The sequence below is a fragment of the Psammomys obesus genome, unplaced genomic scaffold, assembly GCF_907164565.1.
Source record: "Psammomys obesus unplaced genomic scaffold, mPsaObe1.curated_primary_1811, whole genome shotgun sequence".
Lineage (NCBI taxonomy): Eukaryota > Metazoa > Chordata > Mammalia > Rodentia > Muridae > Psammomys > Psammomys obesus.
This window is the reverse complement of record NW_026596166.1, coordinates 4,936,619-4,962,736: the sequence shown is the minus strand read 5'-3', so window position 1 is coordinate 4,962,736 and position 26,118 is coordinate 4,936,619. Positions and strand designations below refer to the sequence as shown.

General features: G+C 45.4%; 1 protein-coding gene across 1 annotated transcript in view; it reads left to right on the top strand.

The window, feature by feature from the left end:
* Syne2 (spectrin repeat containing nuclear envelope protein 2) overlaps window positions 1-26,118 on the top strand; it is a 305,981-nt gene that overhangs the window by 110,573 nt on the left and 169,290 nt on the right. The window contains exons 23-42 of the mRNA XM_055595536.1: window positions 1,027-1,185; window positions 3,100-3,311; window positions 3,445-3,535; window positions 4,283-4,401; window positions 5,098-5,224; window positions 6,043-6,200; window positions 7,631-7,778; window positions 8,587-9,188; window positions 12,110-12,289; window positions 13,365-13,515; window positions 14,825-14,983; window positions 16,066-16,227; window positions 17,313-17,414; window positions 18,589-18,789; window positions 19,888-20,059; window positions 20,506-20,618; window positions 21,671-21,873; window positions 22,840-22,959; window positions 23,046-23,337; window positions 24,391-24,542. Of these exons, the coding sequence (XP_055451511.1) occupies window positions 1,027-1,185; window positions 3,100-3,311; window positions 3,445-3,535; window positions 4,283-4,401; window positions 5,098-5,224; window positions 6,043-6,200; window positions 7,631-7,778; window positions 8,587-9,188; window positions 12,110-12,289; window positions 13,365-13,515; window positions 14,825-14,983; window positions 16,066-16,227; window positions 17,313-17,414; window positions 18,589-18,789; window positions 19,888-20,059; window positions 20,506-20,618; window positions 21,671-21,873; window positions 22,840-22,959; window positions 23,046-23,337; window positions 24,391-24,542 (3,623 nt within the window). The remainder of the gene's footprint in view (window positions 1-1,026; window positions 1,186-3,099; window positions 3,312-3,444; window positions 3,536-4,282; window positions 4,402-5,097; window positions 5,225-6,042; window positions 6,201-7,630; window positions 7,779-8,586; window positions 9,189-12,109; window positions 12,290-13,364; window positions 13,516-14,824; window positions 14,984-16,065; window positions 16,228-17,312; window positions 17,415-18,588; window positions 18,790-19,887; window positions 20,060-20,505; window positions 20,619-21,670; window positions 21,874-22,839; window positions 22,960-23,045; window positions 23,338-24,390; window positions 24,543-26,118) is intronic.

Sequence of the window (26,118 nt, the reverse complement as noted above, 5' to 3'; positions counted from 1 at the left end):
TTATATATAATCTAGAGATGGCTTGCGGTGTATTGGAGTGTGTAGGTAATATGCGGATGCCAGGCCACTTTCCATAAGGGACTGCGTGTCCTCAGGTTTTAGTAATCCCCAGTGGGGAGGAGTTCTGCCTCAAGGGCTATCAATGTACCTGAATTAAAAATCTATCAATGGTTTTTCTGAAAAACTTATTTTTGTTTTGTTCTGTAGACAGGGTCTCATCTGTGGCCTTGGCTGGCCTGGAATTTACTGTGTAGACCAGACTGGCATTGGGCTCACAGAGATCCACCTGCCTTTGCCTCCCAAGCGCTGGGATTTAGGGTGTATTCCCACCGTTTAAACATTTTTTTTTAAACGGGCTTTTACTTTAGAGCAGCTTTTATGTCAAAGAATCACTGCAGAGATAGGTCAGAGAGTTCTTGTGCAGTCTCAGCGTGTGGAGGTGCTATAGTAACTAAAGCTTGTGCCTCCTCAGATCTGTGCTAGCCCCTGTAATGCTTTTTGTCTGCTCCAGGACCCCATCCAGGACACATATTTTATACATTTATAATGTCTCCTTAGGCTCAGATGTCTTCTTGGTTTTTTTGTTTGTTTGTTTGTTTGTTTGTTTTGTTTTTGTGTAGCCTTGACTGTCCTGTATGCACTTTGTAGACCAGGCTGGCCTGGAACTCACTGTGATCCACCTGCCTCTGCCCCCCAGAGTGCACGGATCACAGGCATGTGCCACCATGCCTGGCTTCAGATATCTTTTCTAATGTATGTCCCTCCCAGACTGTGGCTTTTCTTTGATTTTTCTAGACAGCATCTTTCACAATTTAAAGCAAAATTTGTGTTGATAGAAAGAAAAAAAAAAGATGGGTATGTGGATCTGAGATGTTTGTAAACATCCGTCCCAAAGATAAAGAGGGGGAATGACCAGGTTGTGCAAGCTTGCTGCCTTCCTTTTGTTCCTTTGGCCCTTCTGTCGTAGCTAGAAAGAGTTCAGTGTCTCGTCTTCGTGTGATTAATACACCCCTTTGTTGCCTGCAGCCTCTCCATCATGGAATTTCTTTGTATATCCAACAACTGAAAATAGACATTGAAGAAGGCAAGCTCAGAGACAATATTGCAAAACTCGAGAAGCAAATCAATAAAGAAAAGAAGCTTCTCCGTAGAGGGAGGACCAGGGGCCTCACCAAGGAACACGAGGTAAAGCCACCCACGCCCTCTGCCGTTTGCCTCCGTGTTGGGTAGCTAACCACTGTGTACGTTCACGCCTGAGGACTGGTTGTACTGTGGAAATCTTGGCCGTGAGTCCTTGTCTCACGTTTCGCTTGTGATGGCGGGGTGACGCCTGCTCCTGAGACTGCTCTGAACTGTCTCAACTCTGCTGTGGTTCAGGTGTTTTTACCAGGATGCAGGGTGCCCACAGGTAGAGCTTTTGCGGACATGAGCCAATTGAGTCAGGCAGTTACGTGGGGCCAATCTGGTTGTCTCCTTTTGGTCTCCAGCCTATTCGACTGGGTTTGTGTAGTTGATAGCGCTGAGTCCTCTTTTCATTTCTGTTTAACTGTCAGCTTCTGTGGCTCTCACAGCGTCACCCTTCCTTGCACAGACATACATGATATACATATATCATATATAGGTACATACACACCTATTGGCTGAAGGGGAAGCTATAGTTTTACTCTCCACCGATTTTTCCATTTTTTCCCCCTATATGTCTTAGTTTTTGGAAGGGGTAGTCTACATTTTTCACCGCTTTCACGCATCTTTAGTGTGCAATACCATTAAGGCTATTCATCTGTTTATGGTTGTACCAACGTGTTCCTGTCCAGCAGCCTTCACCTGGATCTCTACGGTCCGTTCCTGCCCGGCTGGTGGCCATCAAAAGTGTTGTTCAGGGATTTTAGATTCCTGTGTCTGGGATGGAACCTCACAGTATCTTCACCTCTCAAACTTGGCTCGCTCCTCTCCTCAGCCTCATGGCTACAAACGGCTTCGGCTGTCTCCCCGCCTCCTCCCTCAGCTGTAGTCGAGTTACGGAGAGGCTTAATTCATGAGCCTGGCAGCTTCTCTTCCATCCATCATGTTGCCACTTCCCTTATTTTGTTAGGAATAAAGTGGCTTCATCATCATGAAATTGTTGTTAACCACAACAATCTGCTTTTTTTTGGGGGGTGGTGGGGAGTAGAGAACAGTGTTGGGGTTTGAAAACCAGGGCATCAGTCAACTTAAAATGGCTATTCTACCAACTCAGCCATATCCCCAGGCCCCAGAATTAGCCTTTTCAAGCACGGGTCCCATTTTCCTGGCTGCAGGTGATAACCCTCTCCGCTCTCAAGGACAGCCCTACGCTCTTTAGAAGGATCCAGGACTTTTCTTCAATGTCTCGCTCCTAGGTGGGGCACTCCAAGAGCAGCAGGGGACTTGTGGTGTCAGAACGTTAACTACCTGTCGTGTGTTCCATCACTGGTGTGTTAACTGTCACCTTGACAGAAGCTGAGTGACCTGGGCGATGGATCTCAGGGCATGTCGTGGGGGGGGTCATCTCGCTCGACTGATGTATAGGACTATTCTTTAGGCTGTGTTAAGTGGAGGAGGTGAGCTGAGCGCCGACTTGCATTCATCCTTTGGTTTCCTGGTTGTGGGAGTGATGGGAGCAGCTGCCTCCAGCTCCCGCTTCCTGACTCTCCCCGCTGTGATGGACTGTCCTTGGAACCGTGTGATAGCCTAAACCCTGCCTCCTTAAGTTGCTTTCATCAGGATGTTTGACGATGTCCACAGGAAGAGAATCTCAGGCAGCCCTCCAGTCACCCTTAGAGAACTCCTCGTCCCTTGCACATCCAGCTCGGATGGCCCCCTGTGTGAAGCAGGCAGATGGTGGTGTTCTCATGACGTCATGATGTTACAGACCATCGCCTGCATGTCAGTTACTGAACCTGGACTCTTTCAGGGCTGACTTCCTCATTGCTTTTCCATATCCCAGTGATCATGCTCAACTCATAGCAGACGGCCCACACCAGAGCATGCTGTCAGAGTCACATGCCCCCCCCCCCCCCGGCGTTTCTGCTCCCGCACCCCCGGCTGGAGTCCACGGCCGTACCTTCTTCCCTCCCTCAGGCTTTCTTTTCTCCGGAAAACATCTCGTGCCAGCTAGAACAGCATGTGGGGGTCTTGAGGGCGCTGTGTGAAGAGCTGACTTCACCGGAAGACCGACAAGAGCTGAGGAGAACACTCAGAGATTACGAACAGAAGATAGAGAGGCTTCTGAAATGCGCTGCCGAGATCCACGTGAGCCTGCAGTCCTCCCGGACAGGGACACCGAAGGAGAGGTTAGTGCTTTGTCATGCTTCAGAGCAAAGCCGGAAGCAGCCCTTTGCACAGTCATATGACATCAAGTATGACTGTGCTCTGTTAGGGTCCATAGTCCCCCCACTCTAATACGCAGTCACGATTCCTTCCTAGGGGTGCCTTGGCCACAACTGAGAACGGCAGAAGGGATGCCCACGATGAGGCACCGCGTGAGACACCAGATAACCAGCTGTCAACCGAAAAGGTGTTTAAATGAGGGTGATACAGTTCACAGCAAGATAGAAGGTTTAAGCGTCCAACCATCCCGTTCTCGTGCGCTAGTTAGTTAGTTATCTGATTGTCTTCATCAGTTAAGATTTCCCACTTCACCAAATGCAGGGAAGACCCCACTCCTCAGAGAGTTAGGGTGATGCCAGCCAAAGCTGCAGTGTGCCTAGCCATCTACTGAGAGTCCCAGCAGTGGGTCTGAGCAAATTCCGAAGATGGATTGTGTCTGCTGCCGTTGAGGTGGAGGAGGCTAATCTTGGTCTTCACAGATGACCCCCTAGGTTGAGATGAACGGGTTCCTTTGCCTTCTCGGTAGAATGCACTTTGTTTCCCTTGGGAATTGAGTTTGCTAGATGGCTGAAGGTAGAGAAGTTGGCATTTATATAGCGCAGTGCAGAGCGCCTGTCAGCAGGTATTGGGAAGGAATGAGGAATGCTTGTTTTCGGGGCTTTTGCTTTTGCCTGAGCCCATGACGTCTGATGCAGAATACACACTGGGTGGCCTGGCAGAATTCCTTTATCAGTTGGAAGCCACAGTCAGCGTAATGAATGTTCTCTGTGTGAGAAGGTTTTGCTCTCAGTGGAGACCTCTCAAAGACTCATAGTCTCTTCTGATTTGGGATATAAAGAACCAGTTTTACCTCCCTGAGCAAAAAGCACTTAAGTTGTACAGACATGTAAATGTGTTGGAGGTCTTGTCTTTACCATTTTGCGTATTTGCTTAGGCGATGGAACCCATTAAGAATTTACGCCAGGTATCAGAGTTAAAGCCTCAGCAAGAAGAAAGCATTGTGAAGAAGGAAGGAAAGGATTGCAGTGCTTCTCTAAATGACCTACAGGAGAGGTAAGTTCTCTTTAAACAGTAAAGGGCCACCGAAAATCATATCATGTATGTGATAGATCATAGTATGATATAGATACGTAATACACATTTATGTATGGCATGCAAGTGTGTGTGTGTGTGTGTGTGCGTGCCTGCCTGTGTGTCTTCTACTATGGGTTCTAGGAATTAAATTCAGGCCGTCAGGCCTGGTGGCCGGCACCTTTAACCACTAAGCCATCTTGATTCCCCCACCTTTAAAAAAAATTATTTGTGATGTGGGTGTGTTGGTGGGTGCATGTGTATGGAAATAGAGAACAACTGACTGGAGTCCTTCCCCCATATGGGTCCTGGGGGTCAAAGTCAGGTCATCAGGCTTGGCATAGGTGCCTGTAGCCATTGGGCCAATCTACCTGCCTATATATGTGTTATGCATTTTTAAGACTTGTATTATTCTTTAGCTGTAATTTTGGCATGTGGCTGTAATTTAAGCAGAAATTCCTTGGGTATTTCTGCGTGCACAAGTGATAATAATTTAAAAATATTTCTATCTGATTTTCTTATTAAGTAATGTTTTAAGGTTATTTAATTTTGTTGTCGTTGTTGTTTAGCGAAACGAGAAATGGGTTTCACCGTGACATTTCCTATAAATGCATATATCCCTATCTCATGCTTTGCACTTCCCCATACAAAGTCTCATTGCACTTGACTTTCTCCCAGGTACGATAAACAAAGGGAGATTCTTGAACGGCGCCTGCAAGACAGCAAAACCAGGGCTACATCTGACTTTCCCAGTGAGAGTGAACGGAGCAGTTCGTGCCTGCGGGGTAAACTGAAGGAACTGCAGGTAATTTCTGAAAGCATTATTCCTCATCGTAGTAAATTATACTGCCAGGAATATAGCTGGTCACACGTGTAAGGGGTCTGTTAGAGTGCCGTTCTTGCCTAGGTTTGCTTTCAAGAACGAAAGCCAGGAAAGACTTTGGTTCAGGGTCTTCATTTGTCACCTGTGGTCTCTTCTGTTATGAGGACTGTTACGGCTTGTAGGGTTTCAGGCAGGCTTAACCAAACCAAAACAAAGCAAAACAAACAAACAAACAAAAACCACTGTGTTCTTAAGCAGCAGTTCATAACTGGGCAAGATAGTGGGTACCTGAATTCCAGATGGCTGAGGCAGGGGGATTTCAGGTTCAGCCTAGGCACCACAGTGAGATCCTATTCAATGAAAAAAGTGAACGACTAATGACTAAATGCCTGTTTTCAGTAGTTCGTTATCTTGATCAAGTGGTCATGGCATTGAAGTTGCAGTAGTGTATGCCAGCAGTGTGCTGTTGGCAAGGAGGGGTCAGGGCTGTGGAAGGAAGCACATTTTTATTTTAAATCACCAATCAGATTCCTAGAAAGACTTCAGAGAAATTGTTGCATTCGACTCTATGGGTAGACACACAAGCTTATACACCTGTATCTCTAAATTATCCTGAGGATTATCTGAGCATTGCCATGCGATCTTCCTGTTGCATGCTTCGAGTATGTTGTCGAGCCTCCGTAGTGGGGCTGTCAAGAAAGAAGGTAGGCGCCGGGGGGAGCACAGCTTGCTCTCCTAGAGGACCTGCTCCAGGTCCTAGCACCCGTGAGTTGGCACACTGACTCATTCATTTCACTTAGGTCTTAGAAGCTGACAGGGATGCTTGCTGGGATGAGTTTGAAGTCACTTCACTGAATCTAGAAAGCCTGGTGAGCGACTCGGAGAAGGCGGCGCTAGCCCAGGCGAGAGACTTCTTAAAGGGGAAAGAACACGAACTTCAAGTGCTTCTTAACACCAGGTACGCCCCCATGGACCTGACACGTTGCTGAGTGTGTAAGTCATCTTAAGCAAGGCTGTCACTAACTACCCTGTAGTGTTTTATCACTACACTACAATATTTTATGTGCCAACCCAGTGAGGAGCTTGTCCTGTCTCTGTCACATAAATCAAGTGACCAAGGGAATTTGTCTCGGCTCAGCCTCCAGAGGCTGTGGACCCTGGTCACTTGGTCCTGTCATTTGAGGCTCTGCTGGTACAGAAGGTTGGGGTGGGTGTGCATGGCAGAGGAACCTGTCCACTTGCCGGCATCCAAGACCAAATAGAGCAGCAGAAAACACATGTTTCTGATGGTCTTAGGGACCACGACCCTGCTCGGTAGCAAAATCACAGTTAGGAAGTAGCGACGAAAAGAAGTTCATGGTTGTGTATCCCCAGTGCTTCAGCAGCCAAGACTCAGTCTGTGTGTTACATGTGGTGGTGCTTGGAATTATTATTATTTTTTTAATTAAATTCTTATTTTTTTCACTTATGGTGCTTTGAGTTATTATCAGTGGAGCCTATTTGTTGGGTCCCATTTATCTCCATACTTCTGATAAGCAATTATACTTGTAATATGGAAATATAATTCTATAATAAAAAAATATATTTTAGGTTTATTCGTCCAAGTAAAATTTTGTTTTTACCCTTTTATTCCAAAGAAGAAAGTTTTGTACTTTTCAAAGAAAAATGCTTAGCGTTAAACAGTAAACGATCAACAAAACGTTTCCATTCTGCATGGTGTCTGTTAAACTCTGCAGAATGCTTAGGTGCTGAAACATGCTGACGAGTAGGAAAGGACCAGTGAGTCACGGCGTCTGAGGGGCTGAGGCTGTGGCTCGGGTGCTAGAGTACTTGGGGACGCTGAGAACGCTGGTCCTCGTCCCAAGCACCGAGTACAGTGGGTGGAATGCTGCCCGCCTGTAATCCCAGGATCTGTGTGACAGAGGCAGAAGTGTCAGACGTCTGACGTCATCCTGGCTACATAGCAAGCTCCAGGCCAGCCTGGCCTGAGACCCTGCCTCAAACAAACAGTCGGAACTGGAGACGTAAGGTAGAGTTGTCCCAGGCCGACAGGATAATCGTTAGCCTAGGTTCTCTTAGTAAATGAAATTTTGAAGGTGCGTATGAATGGAGTGTGTGTGTGTGATTCATCTTTATTTTAGTACTGATGGTAAAATTCAGAGCTTCATGCTGGACAAGCAGTTTATCACTGAGCTATATCCTCATCCAACTTCTTTGGCATTTTAGGTCCGTGGGTTTGGGTTTTAATGTGATGGTCTGTACATGTCACTATATATATAGTCTTACTGGTAACCATTTCCTTCTTTCGGCTGAAAGGCGAGGTTGGCGTGTTTTTATGGGATAGCCTTTCGCTGTCTTTCCATCATGTCGGGTTTGTTTTCTCCCCAGAATGGAGTCACTGGAGATGGCGCTGCAGATCTTGTTGCCCCTGGAAAAGGAGTGTGCTCGCCTGTGTGCCTCTGACCTGCCCTTCTGCACAGTGGCTCTCCTGGACCTGTGTCCTGTTGATGTTGATGGCCTCTATCAGAACCTGCGGGTGAATAAATTCTCACAGCGTATTTACAAGAATGTCAGTTCTTCAGAGATGTTTAGATGTTCAAAGATTTTTTAAAATGTTTTTTTAAATCATAGTGTAGATTTAGAGTATAAGACATGATATAAATAACCTTAATAATTTAGATTTGTTATTCATTTCTCATTTCCTTTGTTCCTTCAAGTTCAGAGGTAGGTCCCAAGAAGTAAGTATAGAGATATTTTATTTCAACTCAAAACAAAGCTTTTCTTAGGAATGTCTTCAGGAACTGAATTTCTAGACCTTGGAATTAACTCAAAGGCTAAAGTTGGTATATTCTTCAATTTATTTATTCCAGGTCCCATTTTAAATACTCATCCCAAATTATCAGACAGGGTACTTCACTGTGGGCCCATAATTGTTTTCTTTGAAGTAGTAGATCTAAATACTTGCTTTCTTTGGGGAACTCAAGCACAAGGACAGTGTTAGGTAAAGAAACGGTTGCCGTCAGCCTATTTGCTATTAAAATATTTCCTGATTGTGAAATGTTCAGCTTTGGTTAAACTCAGCAATATTTTGGTTAGATCAAATTTAGCACTTTGTCCTCTCTGTTGTAATTTTTGCTCTGTGTGTGTGAGAGAGAGAGAAAGAAAGAGAGACAGACAGAGATAGACACAGAGACAGAGACAGGCAGGCAGACAGAGAGACAGAGAGTATGCACACAAGAACATACGTTCACGTACACAGCTGCTCATGCATGTGCCTGGGGCAGGAGATTCAAACCGGGGCTTCCCCTCCTGTTCTCACTGCCTTTTGTCTTTGCTTTGTTTAGGACAGGAGAGATTCTGTAGCCAAGCAGATCAGAATGTGTGCCAGCCTGAAAGAGCCAAGTGACTCCGTACCGAGGGCCTTACACACACTAGATCAGCGCGCAGTATGGGAGATGGCGCTGACATGCAGACGCCAGCTGGAGCTCATGAACCAGAAGGCAGAGATGAGGGAAGCTGCCCTGAAGGCCCTGGAAGGCTTTTTGGCTTCTCTGAGAGCAGCTAAACTTGCTGCTGAGCTTCCCGAAGACCCCCCTGCCTCCAATGCACCAGAACATGCTCCGGCGGTGAGAGCTATTGAGGAAGACCTCCTCCGGATGAGAGAGGAGGCCGGGCCTTTGGACGAACGCCTGAGGACGCTTGGCATCATTGTGAAAGATGCCGAGGGCCGGGAGAACACCACCTGTGAAGGACTTCTTCGTGCTTTGTCAGGAAAGTTGTCAGCCGTGCGAGGCCGGAGGAAAGAGGAAGGTCCTACTGAGGACAGGAAGTTACTAGAAGCTTGTAGCTCCAAAAATCACGAGCTCTTTAAAAACATCCAAGACATCCAGAATCAGATCAGTAAAATTGGCCTTAAGGATCCCACCGCTCCAGCTGTGAAGCATCGGTAAGAAAGAGCGGGGCTGTTCTTTGTCATCCGTGGTGACACTTGGCAGTCTTCTCAAATACTTCCGGGTCTTCTGTTTCTACCTCATCACCCTGACCATTCAGTGTTCAGCATCCCTTTCGGCAGACTTTCACACAAACTTACTTGTTATTGATAAGGGTCCTCTACAGTTATCCATCTTTTCCTCCGTAGTGTGTCGTGGACATGGGGGCAGTGGAGAGAGCCGTGGGTGAAGGACATAAGTTACTTTCCAGGTCCTTTGTTCTTCCCTGTGTGCATTGCGGCGTTCCCTGAAGCTCGGTGAAAACCTAGCAGGTCTCACATAGTTCATACTTGCCTCACTTGCTCAGCAAAGGGGGCTCCACAGGGAGAGCATTATTGGCTCACAGTTTGGGGATTAAGAAGGTTATGGCAGGAAAACCTGGCCGTGGCCACTCAAGGCAGCTGCCAACTGCGGTCAGGAAGCAGAGATCCACGGATGTTATTGTAAAGCTTGCCTTCTCCTTTTGAATCGGTGCAGGAACTCCAGCCCAGGGAATGATGCTGCCCACAGTTGGTGTGGGCCTTCACACCTCATTCACCCTAATCTAGGTCATCCTGCGCAGGTGGGAGATAATTCTTGATCCCGTCAAGTTGACAGTGTCAGCCATGGCAAAACTAAAGGGACAGTAGTAGAAGACCAGAGGTCATCGTGTGTCCCTGGACTTCCTTGGTTATTTGCTGGTCCCCTCCCCTCCCAGCAGGATTAGAGAGGCACTGAGTTTAAAGAGGCATTTGCGTGGCTTGATTGGGGTTGGCGGTATGCACGCCATTTTAATGTCAGCGTTCAGAATATGTCTGCCAGCGCTCAAGTGCTGAGGTATTAGCAGGAGTTTCTCGTGTAGAACCTTCCTCTTCTTCCCAAGCCTTTTCCACTCTCTACCACTTTAGCTTCTTTGGCTTGGTGGTTTCTTTGGAGGTGTTTTGTTTTTTTTTTTTTAGTTGACCCAAGCCTCTTAAGAATAGTTAAATATGCCGCTTCCCTTCAAAAATTGCCCCCCAGGCCTGATGAGACTTTCATCCTTACTGCCCCAGTTTGTAATGAGGTATTGAACCAATCATTTGTGTGGTTATTACTTTAATAAATTTTAATTATGTGTTCACCAAAAAGTAATGGATATTAATGTAATCATTAAGAGCCATGTGTTTACAAATGAAAATTGCATATTCAGGTAGCCAAGAATAGAACAGATATATATTCTGTGCTAGTCACAGTTTTGGGGATTGGGAATCCAGCAGTTAACCAAGTAGAAAGTTCTTGACTTTTCTAGAGCTTAGCACCTGGGTCAGATTAGCTATGTAGTGTCACTGGTGATTAAACCCAAGGTAACAGTGCTGAATAGGGAAAGAAGGAGAATCATAACAGAAAGGTGATCGATCTGAGACAGAAGCACTGTGAACATTCCATGTGCATCGAATAAAATATAAGAGCAGCCTCAGCACTACTTGGAGAAAGAACCTTCCAGGCCTAGGGATCAGCTGCTGAAAGTCCAGGTATGATGGTGAAGGAGGCGAGAAAATACAGCGCTGAGGGGATTGGGTTTAACTCATATGGGGATATGGTGTGATCTTGGCTTTCTCTTTGACTGACCTGGATGCCATCAGAAGGTTCTAGGCAGCAGGAAGTGATGTGGTTCAAGCCACAACTGGTTCTCTATAGCTGATATACCAAAAACAGACTATGGAAGCTTGGAAGATACTATCCAGGTGAGGGAGGGATGGTGTTAGCATGAACCAGCGGTGAGGGAGAGAATGTTTAGATGCTATGTTCTTTCCAAGGTTTGACCTGAGCATCCAGAAGAATGAAGTTAGCAATAATGCATGAGAAAGACTGACCTTTCCCAGCTATGGGATGGATGACAGATCTGGTGTGCTTCCTTTTAGAAATGATAGATTTGAAGTACCTGTTTGACTGATGGCCATCTCGGCATGACTTAAAGATGAATGATGTCAGGAGAAAGGTCTGAGCTAGAGGTGCACATTTGGATCTTCAGTTGCTGTTGAAGGTCATGGGGCTGACTGAACTTGCCAGAGAACTGAGTTTAGATGACAAGAGAAGAGGTCCAAGTCGTACCTCCAAGGGTGCTTTGTGAGATCAGGGCAACAAGGAAGAAGAACCAGCTGAAGATTGGGGGCGGCGGGGAGATCAGGAGTGACTTGGGAGCTTTACCCAGGAGGATGTAACCACCCTTGTGTGATGTTGCTGGCCAGTGGATGAGGATGAAGACCTAGACTGGGGGTCTCAGTTGCAGTTTGGGTGAAGGCGTAAGGAGGGAAAGCGTCAGAGTGGGTCCCAGGGCGAATTGGAGGCGAGGAGGAAGAGCCTGAGCTGTTTGTAGTTTACCTTTGGGCGATGGAGTTCTTTCTTCAGGATTGTCTTGCAGGATAAAGCCTTGGTGACATGGCTCCTTTTTCACCTGGGAGAGCTTTTTTTGTACATGAACTGTGTGGTGTCCCGCTGTTCCCTCCTCCTTAACCCCCACCCTTTCCGGGAGGCCTCGCTTTGTTTAACCACTTATCTGTCTATAACATGCTGTTCTTCACATCCCCACACACGTTCTCTCTGTTTTCTCTCGTGTGTACGTACACACATGTTCTCCAAAGGGGGAAATGTTTTTGCTTATAGTTTTGTGTATTTATTATGTTTAATTAAAATGCTAAAAAGCATTCTGGTAACGCAGGGAGCCCTCTGATCTCTGAGATGCGAGGAAACATTTCTGTGCTTATTATACAAGAATTCCTTTGTAGTAAGAGTGCTTAATTTTACCATTAATCTCCTGAGGACAAACAAAAGCACCCTCCTGACATTTCTCATGTTTGTGTTGAATCAACTTGGTTGACAATTGGCTAATACACTTTTAAAACATGATTCCACACTCAAGGAAAAAGTCATTACTCAGGCTGGATAAGGACCTGGATGGACTTGAAGAGGAGAAGACACGCATACAAAAAATGGCTAACTCTCTCCCGCAATTCAAAGATGGCAGAGAGAAAGTAGTGATTCAACAGTGTCAAGACACAGCAGCCTTGTGGGAGAATACGAAAGAGTCTGTCACAGAGAGGTAAGAGGAAAATCCCTTCTGCATCTGAAGATGCTTCTGTGTAGCTAACCTTCTGAAGTGTTTGTTTTGGAAGCACGTCCCCCTGGACCCAGGTGCAAATACAGAGAGCATCACACTGGTGCTCACAGCCCAACATCTGTCATGTGGAGTTCTGGCACTTCTGACAGTGCCCACCTCTGTGGCTGGGGCCGCTTCCCTCCCTGTCTCCTTCAGGAAGCACACGACCTGTTTGTGGGATGTTTCTGAGCCACTATGTACCTTCCCTTCAGACTTTGGATTCTCATGGTCCTTTCTCTACTCTCTCTTCAGCATGCCCTGTGTGCGAAGGGAACCTGTATATACTGTATATACCATGATAAAGCCAGTCTGTGGCACATGATGTAATCTAACTTCATAGATCATAGAGCCTTCTCTAAATTAGTCCTAGGACTAATTAGTACCTAGTTATACTGGAAACCCAGTCAATTGCCATGTTTGCTGAGCTATTTTACTTTCCAAAGAGGGCTGAGCTGAGGATGAGTGGAAGAGATACTCCCGTACGTGAGCTGTGCAATAATCTGATTCAAAATAACCTTCGAGAATGCTAGAAAGGGGCTCTGTCTTCCAAAGGGTCTTGTGGTTGACGAGACCGAAATGCCGGTTCTGTCTACTTGTGAGTCCTGTATCTCTCCTCAGAGCTTACATGTATTGGCATGTAATCCTGTGTCTCTTTCCAGAGCTTAAGTGTGTTAACACAATTAATAAAAGTACAAATCTGAGCCAGGTGTGGTGCCACATGCCTTTAATCCCAGCACTTGGGAGGCAGAGGCAGGTGGATCTCTGAGTTCGAGGCCAGCCTGGTCTATGAAGCAAGTCCAGGACAGCCAAGACCACACAGAGAAACCCTGTCTCTTAAAAAAACGAAAACAAAAACAAAAAGTACGAATCTGGTAATTATTTATTTATACAGCCTATTTGCTGCATCGTCATTATTGGTAGCCTACTCAAGCCATGTGTGGAAACGGAAAGTCCTTTTGTGCCTCTTGAGTCACACAGTATTATTTTCAGGCCGTTTCCCTCCTTTTTTCTTACATAGCCTTGAGCAGTGTGGAAGTGTTCTGGAGCTGTTGAAACAATATCAGAATTTTAAAAACAACTTGACAGCTTTGATTCAAAAAGAAGAGGGCATCATCTCCCAGCAAGCTTCCTACATGGGAAAGGACAACCTGAAGAAGAAGATAGCCGAGGTAAGCTCTTCTCTCAAAGGAGCTGTCGAACACGCAGACAGGGCTGAGGAGCCCAGCAGTGAAGAGATGTTATAAAAGGAATGAGCTTTGAAACTTGGTTTAAAAGACTGTAGTGGTGACTGTTTCACTGGATATTTAGAATTCATCAGATCGGTCACTACAGATAGATAGAAATCGCTTTCCAAACTGGTACCAGGTTCCTTCGGTTTGGGCCTTAGCACTGGGACTGTGGCTCTGCCAGAGGCTGGGACTCATCCGCCGCCCCTGTGTAGGACTGTAAAGGGCCCTTGCCCCAGGGCTGTAACTGAGAAGAAACCTGAGCCCTCATGCAGGCATGAGAGATGAAGATGGTGGGAAACCCTCTCTGTTTCTCACAGACAAGGAGGACGTCACAATTCCCGAGTTCACTTTCTGTAGAGATGTGCTGGCCCAGTCCCCCGGTCGCCCATCTGTGTTGGTGGCTTCACTAATCCCAGCTCCGTAGGCTAAGAAGAAGAACATCTTTTGGACACTAGATGTCATTATTTTCTATGAATTTACATGGTTAGAAAGGAGTGGACCGTGTTCTTTCTCTACAACACTGGAACGATGTCTTTCCCACTGGCTCGTGAGCCAGTTCCAGGGCTGTCAAGATGCCACAAGCGCGTATGACATGTAGTTCTCTTGATGAATTTGATTGTTAGAAAGTTGTTTTATTGAACTTCCTAGTTCTTTTTAAATGGATTTTTTATTAAGTAATTAATCAGTTTTATGTGGATGGGTGTTCTGCCTGCACAGATGTCTGTGTACCTCATACTTACTGCCCATGGAAGCTAGAAGGTGTTGGATCTCCAGGACCTGGAGTTATAGGCAGCTGTGAGCCGCCGTCTGGGTGCGGAGAATTGAAACAGGGTCTTCTGAAAGAGCAGCCAGTGACCTTAACAGCTGAGCCATCCCTCTAACTCCCTATTCTTCCCATTTCTAACAACAGGCTGGTGGGAAAGCAGAACAATTACACTCGATTTATGATCTTCTTTGTTTGTTTTACATTTATTTCCTGAGAGTTGAGAGCGCACGAATGCCACAGAACACACGTGAGGGATAAGTGGTGGAAGGGGAGTCATTTGTCCTTTCACCAGGGGGTCCTGGGATTGAACCCATGGCTTGCTTGGGAGCAATGACCTTTACTCCACTAATCCATCTTGCTGGTCCTTACAATCATTTCTTTTAGGTTGAATAATAATAAAACAACCAGAATTGTTTTCCCAGTTGCCTCTTTCTAGTTGTATGTTTTGAATATGTCAAAAACTTTTTTTTTTTTTTTTTACAGATTGAAACTGTCAAAGAAGAATTCAGTGAACATTTGGAAGTTGTAGACAAGATAAATCAGATTTGTAAAAACCTCCAGTATCACCTAAATAAAATGAAAACCTTTGATGAGCCCCCCTTTGAAAAAGAGGCGAATGCCATTGTGGATAGATGGCTTGATGTATGTGATCAGTTAATTAAAACTTCTGTTTCATGACAAATTGATATTCAGGGAGAATGTCTTTGGTATTCTCATGATACTGAAAATTTAAGCTGTTGTTCTTTGTAAAAAAAAAAAATAATATTATAACTTAGGAATTAATTTCATCTCAGAATTAGACATTACTAACAAATGGGACTTCAGTATTCTAGATTGTGTGTGTGTGTGTGTGTGTGTGTGTGTGCATGCACGCATACACACACACATACACACATGTGCACACGCATATCTACCAGATGTGGTAGTGTAGACCTTTAATCCCAGCCTTTGGGAGGTAGTGACAAAAAGATAATGAGGTGAAGGCCGGGCCGAGCTTCATGAGAGCCTGTGTCAAAAGAAATAAAAACACCCAGCCACACTGGTGTGTGCTGTTCATACAAGGCATGTTGATCTCTGTGCACTCCGGGCCAGCCTGGTCCACGTAGTCTTCAGCTCACCCAAGGCTTCCTAGTGAGTGTCCGTCTCCAAAAAAAGAAGCAAAGCTTTAAAACTTGTACTCAACATATTAAAAAATAAATTAGTCGACATGGCCTTTCATGCAGAGGGTCTTGATATTTAACTATATGGTTGATGAATTTGTACTGGTTTGTTATTCTTACGAGTTACAAACTAAGAGTATTTGTACTTTCTGTAATTAATTAGATAATTTTTGTTTGTTTATCGAGACAGGGTCTTGCTATGTAGCCTAGGGTAGGTTTTAATTTACTCTGAATTCCAGAATGGCCTTAGACTTGCACTGAGATTCTTAATCCAGTGCCTGGATTAGAGCCATGTGCTACCATGCCCTTCTTGAGACAGTACCTAATCTAGTCGGCTGGTCTCAAGCTCACAGTTGCTTTAAATTACATATATGCTATACCGAATCAGCTGAGATTTTTTTTTTTTAAGAGTGATGGCAACATATGACATATGAAAGTAATTTTTTGTTGTTGATGAATCGAACAAATTAGCTACTTTCAAAATACATTTTATTTCAAAACAAGTGAATGAAACAACGTTTTCCACACCTGTGCCCATTTTTTTCCTTTCCCAATCGGTTGTAGATAAATGAGAAGACGGAAGAATACGGTGAAAACCTTGGGCGAGCGCTGGCCCTGTGGGACAAACTTTTCAACTTAAAAACCAACATTGACGAGTGGACTGAAAAGACCCTTGGGAAAGTGGAGTCACATGAGCTGACCGAGGAGGACAGAGAAAAGCTGAAGGTAACTCAACCCAGTTAAGATAGCTGCCTTGCCTACAGGCTGTGGAGATCCGAATGTTGCTTTTGCTTTGTTGCAGCAACGGAGAAAACTTCCAATGGGCTAACGTATTGCTTTCCATATCCCATGAGGGCTCTGAACTCTATTGATTGCCCTGTGAAATCCAGGCAAATGTATACATTTACCATTCATCTGGGATTCACAGACACCCACGGGCTTTGTGCACACAGTGACTGTGGGTGAGGAGGGATTACAACAAGAAGAAAGCTGGTTTCTAAACAGTGCTCTCAGTGTGGCATTCGTAAAAGAGTCTGAGTTACCTCTTTTGATTGGGGGAGGAATTGTTTCTGTCCTCACTGGGTTTAGCACCTGTCTTGCCTGGTTGAGGCTCCGCGTTCAGTTTCTACACCACAGTTGGGAACTCTTTCTAACTGCCTATTTTTTAATGTCATTAATCTGCACGATGTCTTTCTAGATTAGAAAACATCTGGCAGTTAAAAGTGACTCAGTGTAGTCTAAAAAACTATGTGTATGTATCCCATTATCTCCCAAATTCTTGCATTTTATACAATTTTTAATTCATATATATATATATATATATATATATATATAATTTATTTATTTATTTCACATGCTGGGAAAAGTTTTTAAAATGTGAGGCCGCTTTCCAATTTCCTGGACCCTTAGGGTAGTTATAAAATGAGTCATCGCTAAGAATCTTTTAGTTGTGTCTTAAATTATAGATTATCTGAAAGTGGGAGGTCAGGCATTGTAAACGGCCAGCCTATGGGCCGGGTACATTTAGAATTTGTATACCCATAGCCAAGACATCGGCCATGCTCTTCAGCCATGCCAGCAGCCTTGTGGCACAAGTCTTACTCTAACTGGTTGTCCCAAAAGGAGACTGCTTCCCTTGGCTGTCGTTTGCCTCAACCCTAAAGCTTTTGGGTTTGTTACTCTCCGGGACATTATTAAAACAAAGGAGTAGAAGAAACGCCAGGGCACCTTCAAGTTTCTGTCCATCAACAATAATAACCCTAGGTGCCCGAAAGTAAGATGAGCTAACGATGTTTTCCCTTCTATTATAGGAAGAGCTAAAAGTCCATGAAGAGCAAACTTCAGAATTTTCCAGGAGAGTGGCTGATATTCAGTTGCTGCTTCAGAGTAATGAGAAACCGCTTGAACTGCAGGTATGGGGATTTTGATTCAATGGGCGATTCTCTCTACCTTCCAAAACAGCATCTATAACCCACACATCCCGAATTCAAATGGAAAATGAAGTCAGAATGGTTACTTGTTTGCGCTCAATTAAAAATGTAAGTGTCAGCCTAGGCAGTTGGGTAGTCTGCATTCGGCGTGATAATATTACGTGCTTGGACTCTTCTCTCCTTTTTGCTCTCTACATGCCCAGTGTATGGAGGAGAAATGGTGGCTGTGTTTCCACACAAAGTGACAGTGGTTCCCTGTGTGTGTTGGGGGGAGGAGACTGTCTGGAGAGGTCCTTGAGGGTCCCTAACCGAGGGATGTGGAGAGAAATTGCCTCGACTGTGATTTTTCTGTTGTGTGAAAAGATTTATCTCAGTGTCATTTAGACGAAGGGCTGTAGTGTTTACATACGAGATCTTGGCCAGGCTTTGTGGCTAGCACCTTCTCTGTACAGCCTACTAGTTTTGTGATCTGTCTTCTTCAGTCTGTCTATGAAATGCTCATGCCTCCTGCTGAATACATAAAAAGTATCCAGTGATAGCCAGGGAAGCGGTGCATGCCTGTAAGCCCAACACGTGGGGTCGGGGGTAAAGCAGGACGATCATGAGTTTGGAGACTAGTGTGGGTAGTGAGATCCAGTCTCTCAACGAAACAAGGCTATTTAATTGGCTGTCTGTACATTTTAATATCACTTATGTGTTTGGAAATAGTTTTTTTTCTCATGAGTGCCATAACATTTCAGTTTGCATGCTAGATACAATGTATTTTGGGAGGAGGATTCCAGTTAGAAAATGTCAATTTCTGGTGTTTTTGTTTTGTTTTGTTTTTCTGTATAGTTCTTATTTCTTCTTGTTTGGTTGTTTGGGTGGTTTTTTTAAACAGAGTTTCTCTGCACAGGCCTTGCTGGCCTGGAACGCACTCTGGAGACCAGGCTGGCCTCCAAGATCTGCGAGGCTCTGCCTCCCAAGCGCAGGGACTAAAGGTGTGTGCCACCACACCCGGCCTTGGTTCTTGTTACTTTTGTGGTTGCGATATAGAACAATGTGGCAAGACTGTACTTCACTTCCAGCGCTGTCACCTTTCTCTGTAGCAAGCAGGTGGCTGAGGCTTGCTGAGACAGGGCTCCTTACTGCAGGGTCCAGTGTCTTGTCATTTCAGGTCATGGAGTCCTCTGTCCTAAGCAAGATGAAAAATGTCCAAAGGCGTGTCACAGGAGAATCCAATAGCTGTGTGCCCAGTGGAAACACAGCTGAGCTGAGGGAGGACCTGGACCAGGCCAAGACCCGGATGGGGATGACCGAATCCCTCCTGAACGCCTTGTCTCCCTCCGATAGCCTGGAGATCTTCACAAAGCTTGAGGTACCGCCTGGTTGCCCATCTTCTGCACTCACATCTACTGTCACACTCTTTTATATATATATATATATATATATATATATATATATATATATATATATTTGTGGTACTAGTGATTGAACCTAGTTCATATTCATATTAGGCAAGTGTCCTACCACTGAGATATCTTTAACACTTAGTTTTGGGGATCTTGGCCTTCTATAGTTAGTGAAAATAGAGTAGGGGAGGAGCTGATTTCTACAAAGAAAGACAGAGAGAGAGGAAGGCAGGCCAGCCAGAAAAAAAGTATTGTGGGTCAGTGAACTAGCTGAGAAAACGCCCAAGCCTGATGGCCGGAGTTTGACATTTCACACACATTCACATGGACACAGTGGCACCAACGCACACATCAAATGAACAAGTGTAAAAAAAAAAAAAAAAGTAAGTTGCACTGTACTGTAAATTGACTGTGAAATATGAAGCAAAGCCACTCCATTGAAAATTGTCAGGGTGGGGTTGGAGAGGTGGCTCAGAGGTTAAGAGCACTGGCTGCTCTTTCAGAGGATCTTGGTTCAATTCCCAGCACCAACGTGGCAGCTCACAACCATCTGTAATGCCAGTTCCAGGGGATCGGGCACCTTCACACCGACATACACATAGGCAAACCATCAATGCACATAAAAATAAAATAAATCTTCAAAAGAAAAGAAAATTGCCTGAGCTTAAGAAATAATGAAAATTTCTGAAGGCTGGGAGATGGCTTAGTTGTCAATGTCCTTGGCACGTAAGCGGAAGGACCTGAGTTCAGATTCTTAGCATCCGGGCTTTTATAAAAGAGCCAAGGATGGTAACCATGGTGCAGGGGGAACAGCGACAAGAGAATCACTGGCCGGCTGACCAATCAGTGAGCCCCCACTTCAGTGGTCACAATAAAAATGAAAACAAATAAGAACAGGAATGTGCGGAATGATTAGGAAGACATCCGAGGTTGACCTCTGGTTTCTACACGTGCTTGCACACACTGTGCATACACCGTCACAGACACAGTAGTTAGGAGCCCGCGAGCGTTGGTTGAAGTGAGCCACCTGAGGATGCAGTCACTGTGGTCTATCCCGTGCTCAGGAGATCCAGCAGCAGATCTTCCAGCAGAAGCACTGCATGACGGTCCTGGAGAATCAAATAGGGTGCCTCACCCCAGAGCTGTCTGACCTGAAAAGGCAGTACGCAAGTGTCAGCGACTTGTTTAACACCAAAAAGAGCGCTCTGCAAGAACACTTTGCCACGTTCCTAAATGGTGAGTGTGAGGTGTCTCGAACCTTGTTTTTGGCAGTCTTGAGATATGAATATGCTAATAGCGCACTGTGGGCCCAAAGGCTGGTATAAACTCGGCTTGCACAGACTGTGTTTAAAGGAATAATATCTCAATAAATCCTTTGGGGAAACACTGTTAATGTCTAGTATAAACACTATCTGATTCTTCAAGCCTCAGATCTGTCATCCATCGCCACTGAGGCCATATGGTCAGTGTGTCTGAGGGTGGGGTGTACCTGTGAGCATGCTGACTGCGCCCATGTCTCTGGATGTCCTGTGTGTTTAGAAAGGTGTTTGTGCAAAAAATACTCCGCATTGTCCTCTCAGGGCTTTGCCCACCGTCATGGGAAGCAAGTTCCTCGTCCTCCGGGTATCAAGGTATATGAATTCCCGTTGGAATACATGGGACTTTTTTCTTTTCTCCTACAGAGCAGTGTAAGAACTTTAATGACTGGTTCAGCAGCATCAAAGTGAATCTCCAGGAGTGCTTTGAACCACCGGAAACAAAACCGAGCATGGAACAGAAGCTGCAGAAACTTTCTGTAAGACACATATGCCAAAACTCACCAAGACTGAAACGTTTGGGAGAAGTCTCACTAGGTTCTGTGGGGACCCTGAGGCCCCTTGTTTAAGCCATTCTCCTACCTTCCTCTCTTACCCATCAGCTGGGGCTTCTGGCTTGGGTTAGACGAGACATTGTGTTCTTTTTGCTTTGTTTTGTTATTTTTCGAGACAAGGTTTCTTTGTGTGGCCTTGGCGAACCTAAAGTTGCTTCGTAAACAGGCTGGCCTCGACCGGAGATCCACCTGCCTTTGCCTCCCCAAGGGCTGGGATTACAGTCGAGTGCCGCGCTGCTGCCCGGCTGATAGGTTGTATTTTTAAGCTTGTTAGTAGCCCCAGCCACTTCCCCATCCATCGATATTCAAGTTCTTTATATAAAATGTTGTAGTGTTTCCATATACCCTGTACATGCTCTCCTGTGTGACTCTTGCTATTGTTTGATGGTCCCCAAGTCCCTCTGTTGATGTCCTGTATGCTTGGAAAGGTGTTTGCACAAACCATGCACCACATCACTCTCTATACTTAATTGGCCTCAGCACCGGGCTTTCAGAATGTCCCGTGCCATTAATGTTCTCACTTTCACTTTTGCTCATTTCACGGGCCTCAGAAATGGATGCCCAGGCACTGAAACATGAACACGGGGATGAGGGGAATTTGGGCAAAAGTAAATGAAGAATAATCTGTTTGCTTTCACACGTGGATGGCCAGGAGGAGGATGAAGAAAGGACTTATGAGAACTGAAGCATCGCCAACATAGGAGACTTTCGCTTTTTCCATCTTGTTCCCATACATCAATATCGTAGCGGTATTGCAGTATATTTGCTTGCTGTAGACCCCGGAAAGCCAGATGCAGATGCAAACACAGACACATACAAACAACAACCACAATACACACCTCCGCAGACACACCTCCATTCTAGGGCCATTGGACATGACCCGGCACTGGAGCCAGCCGTGTCTTCCTAGCCCAAACCGGTGACAGACACGTTGTGACTTCCCTGTAGACGTAACTGACTTTGTGTTATTTCTTAAGGATTTCTTGACTCTTGGAGGTGGAACTAGCAAAATACAGCCGATGGAGACTGTCCTACAGCACGTGGAGATGCTCCTCCCCAAAGCTCACGTGAAAGAGCTGGGCAGCTGGCTCAGGAGTCAAGGACTAGAATTAGAAAACATGGAATCCGTCTGCCAGGCCCGGGCAAGGGAACTGAGGAGCTCCCTTCAGCAGCTGCTGAGGTGGGAAAGAAATGACATCTTCTCAGACTATTTCTGTAGTGATTTTCATGTGCTATATGTGCTGGGATATTCACATTTTCCAAGTGGAATAGGCACAGTTGTTCCTTGCTGACTCTTGGGAACTGGTTCAAGGGACCCCTGTGGGTGCCCACGTCCTTTCTGTAAATTGCATGGTATTTGCAATACTTAATGCACATTCTTCCATGTACTTTATTTAAATCATCTGTAGATTAGTTATAATAACTAGCACAGTGTAAGTGCTTTTATAGATAGTTGTTATACTGTGTATTTAAGGAATGCGGGCAAGAAAGGAAAAAGGCTGCACATCTATTTCAATACAGATACAGTTGGTTGTCAAATAATTTTGATCCATTTTCATCGTAATCCCATGGGTTTGGGGCTCACTCTTACAGAAGTAAAGTATACATTTAAAAAAATACCTGTTTTATGTGTATGTTTGCCTACCTGTACGGCTATATACTACACGTGTGCCTGGTGCCCGTGGAGGTCAGAAGGGCCTGTTGGAATTCCAGGAACTGGAGTTCAAGATGGTTCTGAGCAACAGTGCTGAGCCGTTTCTCCAGCTCCTCTGCCCCTCCCCCCACTGGTGTAACATCTGAGGCCACACAGGAAGCATTGTCCTTGTGAGCTGTACTTCCCAGGCACAGAACTCGGGTTCTGTGATAGGGGATATAAAACTTTAGGGGGCTCTTTGAGTTATCTAAAATGACAATGGTTCAGAAAAGAGTCCAAATACTGTTTCTTGGTTCGTCAGTTTCCTGTAGTTGTTTGGTTCTTTGCCTTCTTCAAGTCTACTGCAATATCGGCAGTAATTATGTAAGTTTGGCTATGTATCAGGTTACTTTAAAAAAAAATCAGTAAAATCTAGTTGACACATCAGCATCCTGTTTTTGGCACAGCCATCTTTTCTTCTGTCATAATCTGATCGGTAAATTGGTCTTATAGATTGGAAGATGAATGCAGAAGCCTAAGTAAGTGGCTGACTAATCAAGAAGAGAATTGGAAAGAAATGGATGCATCAGGAAAGAGAACAGATCTGTTTTACCAACTTTTAACTAGGAAGAGGTATGGCAGTCTTGATAGAAATGTGTTATTTGGGAGTGTTCTCCACTGGGCTCCGATAAACTGTCAATGATATTTGGAAATTACAGGGAGCAGTTTGAGGCTGTGGCCCAGCTGAATGACTCTCTGAAGGAGCATGGGCTTACCGAAGGAGACGAGACAATCAAAGAATCAACACGTTTGATTGATAGATACCAGACTTTATTGAGACAATTACATGAAATTGAGGAAGAGGATAAGTTACCACCTGCTGAAGACCAGAGCTTTAATGATCTTGCACAAGATGTAATTCACTGGATAAAGGAGATTAAAGAGTCCCTTATGGCTTTGAATTCATCAGAAGGCAAAATGCCACTTGAAGAAAGAATCCAAAAAATAAAGGTATAACCGTGGAAACCAAATTTGAGAGGTCAGAGTGAACTCTCATTTTGAAAAGCTTCAGAGGAAAACTGCAAAGATTTCTCTCTTAATAGAAAATAAGATCACTGTAGGATAGCTGGAGAAATTCAAATTGCTGAGCTTACAGAAAAGGGTGGTGATGAGTCTGAAGTTAATTTAATGCATATGAAAGAGAAAAAGTACGTCCTCCTCTTCCAAGAGGCCAATGACCTGTTCCTCACGATCCCTTTGTAGCAGGTAGAACTAAAGGCGTTAGCGAGAGCACAGCAGGCAGGGGTCTGGAAGGACACCAAGTCATCCGTGTCAGGAGAGGACCCAGCGGTGTGGAGGGTGGAGGGGAGGCCTGGGAGTAGGCAGCTGTGCTCATGAAGCATTACTGGCTGCACAGGGGGTATGAGGGGGCAGGACAGTCTTTAGGGCTTCCTTTTACCCAAGAGAGGGTCCCGAATGACTTGTTAGAAACTGCAGGGGTAACTGCAGGGGTAGATGCAGGTGGGGGCGTCATGGCGGGAAGAAGCCATGGGGAGTAGTGAGCTGCTCTGCAAGGGTTGCTAAGAATGAGTGCTCAGAGTCACTGGGATACGTCTCCGGACACTATTTCACCGGACAGTGTGAGTCCTGAGTAGTTGCTTCCAAGACAAGAACTCAGTTTTAACAGAAGAAGGGAAGGAGACGGAGGAATGAGCCCTGGAGAAGAGCTGACAGGAAGGACCCCTTTCCTGTGGGAAGCGATGAGTCTCTTCTTAGGTGTCTGTTCAGGTTGCCACTTTGACTCTCCAGGCCAGGAAGGAAGGCCTGTCGGGGTTTTTGAAAATCAAGGGTGAGCAAGAATGCAGTTAGGAACCAACACTCCTTTCTTAAGAATCAACTGTGTACACCACGGAGATGTCTTCATCTCTGGAGCACATCCAAGATGAAACTGTTGTTATGAAATAGACTCTACAGCTAGCACCATGGTATAAGCCTGACAAAAGGATCTCATAGCTTTTACCCGGAAGTAATTCAGCTGAAGTTACAGAACCTTTGTAATTTCAGGAAATCATTTTACTGAAGCCGGAAGGAGATGCCAGAATCCAGATGGTAACGAGACAGGCCGAACACTGTGAGGCCCCACTGGCCCAGGAGTCCCTCACGGACCTCAGGAACCAATGGGACAGCACGCTTCATCTCGCCAACACCTACCTCAGGTAAAGGCTGTCTGTTTTCCTCGCCCAGTGAAGCCGGAACACCTGTCTTTCCTGCCACCTGGGTCTGGAAGAGATAGCTGCCGGTGAGGAGTCCGTGAGGGGTACTCGTGGTGGGGCAGTTCAACAGAAGAGCGAAGAGATGGCTTGGTAGCCTCTCTGTGGCCCTGCTTAGGGTGCCTGACGCGTTGACCTGTGGGGCTTTAGGCAACAGAGTTTGTCTTCCCTCCATGCTCCTGTGCTGCAACCTTCCCCCGAACAGCATCCGTACAGAAGACTATGGAATAATGACTCTCTCTAAATCTTATTCTAAGGAATTTCTTAGGTGTGTGTGTGTGTGTGTGTGTGTGTGTGTGTGTGTTCGCGTGTGCGCGCGCGTGCGCCAGCTTGTGCCAAGATGCACATGTGGAAGACAGAGGACAGCCTGTTCCCAGGTTTCTCTTTCCACCATGTGGGTCCTAGGGATTGAACTTGAGCCATCAAACTTGGCTGCCAGCACCTTTCACCCTCGGAGCCATGCTGCTAGTTTCTCTTGTGAAAATTCTTCTTCAGATCATATCCTTAAAAGCACCATATAATTCTTTATTAATTTTTTGAGGGTTTTATGCAATGTATTTTCATTGTGTTCACCCCCTGTTCCTCTCCCCGTCCTCCAGGATCCTCCCTTCATGTGTACATCCTCTCTCAATTTTGCGTCTTTTTCTTTTCTCTTTATTTTTAAAAAAAAATAACTTCAGAGCAGGTCACAACGACACACGCCTGTAATCCCAGCACTCAGGGAGGCAGAGGCAAGAGGATCTCTGTGAGTTCGAGGCCAGCCTGGTCTACAAAGTGAGTCCAGGACAGCCAAGGCTACACAGAGAAACCCTGTCTTGGAAAAGAAAAACAACAACAAAAATAACTTCAGAGTCCAGTTTGTGCTGTTCATGTGCTCATGGATATGATGTCATCCACTGGTGTGAGGCTGAGCAGACAGGAACTGCACCCTGATAGAAAGCTGACTCCCCCTAAGAACCGCTAACTGTCCATAGCTCTTCAGTTAGGGGTGGGGCTCATGAGCCCCTCTGCTTTTATGCTCGACTATGGCCTGACATGATCTTGTGCTAGCAACTACAGCTCCCATGAGCTCAAGAGTGTAGGAGTCTGGTCATGTCCAGAAGAAGCTGTTTCGTTTGGCCCTACTTGACCACTGGCTCTTAGAATCTTTCTGCCCCTTTTCCTGTAATGGATCCTGAGCCTCGGGTTACATTCACATCTAAAATAGTACATTTCTTGTTTGGAATTGAATCAGAATGGAATACTTCGTGTGTGCATGTTTGCTCTGTGTGTGTTTGCGCATGCATGAATATGTGTGGAGGCCAGAGGTCAACTTCCGATGGTGGTCTCGGGCATGTCTACCTTGTTTTGGGGACATGGCTTCTCACTGGCATGGGATTGTTAGGCAGGCCGGCTGGACAGTGAGGCCTAGACATCCATTGCCTTCTCCTCTCCGGCACAATGGTAATAGCATTGTTCTACTGAAGTTTTCATTTTCTTTCTTTCTTTCTTTCTTTCTTTCTTTCTTTCTTTCTTTCTTTCT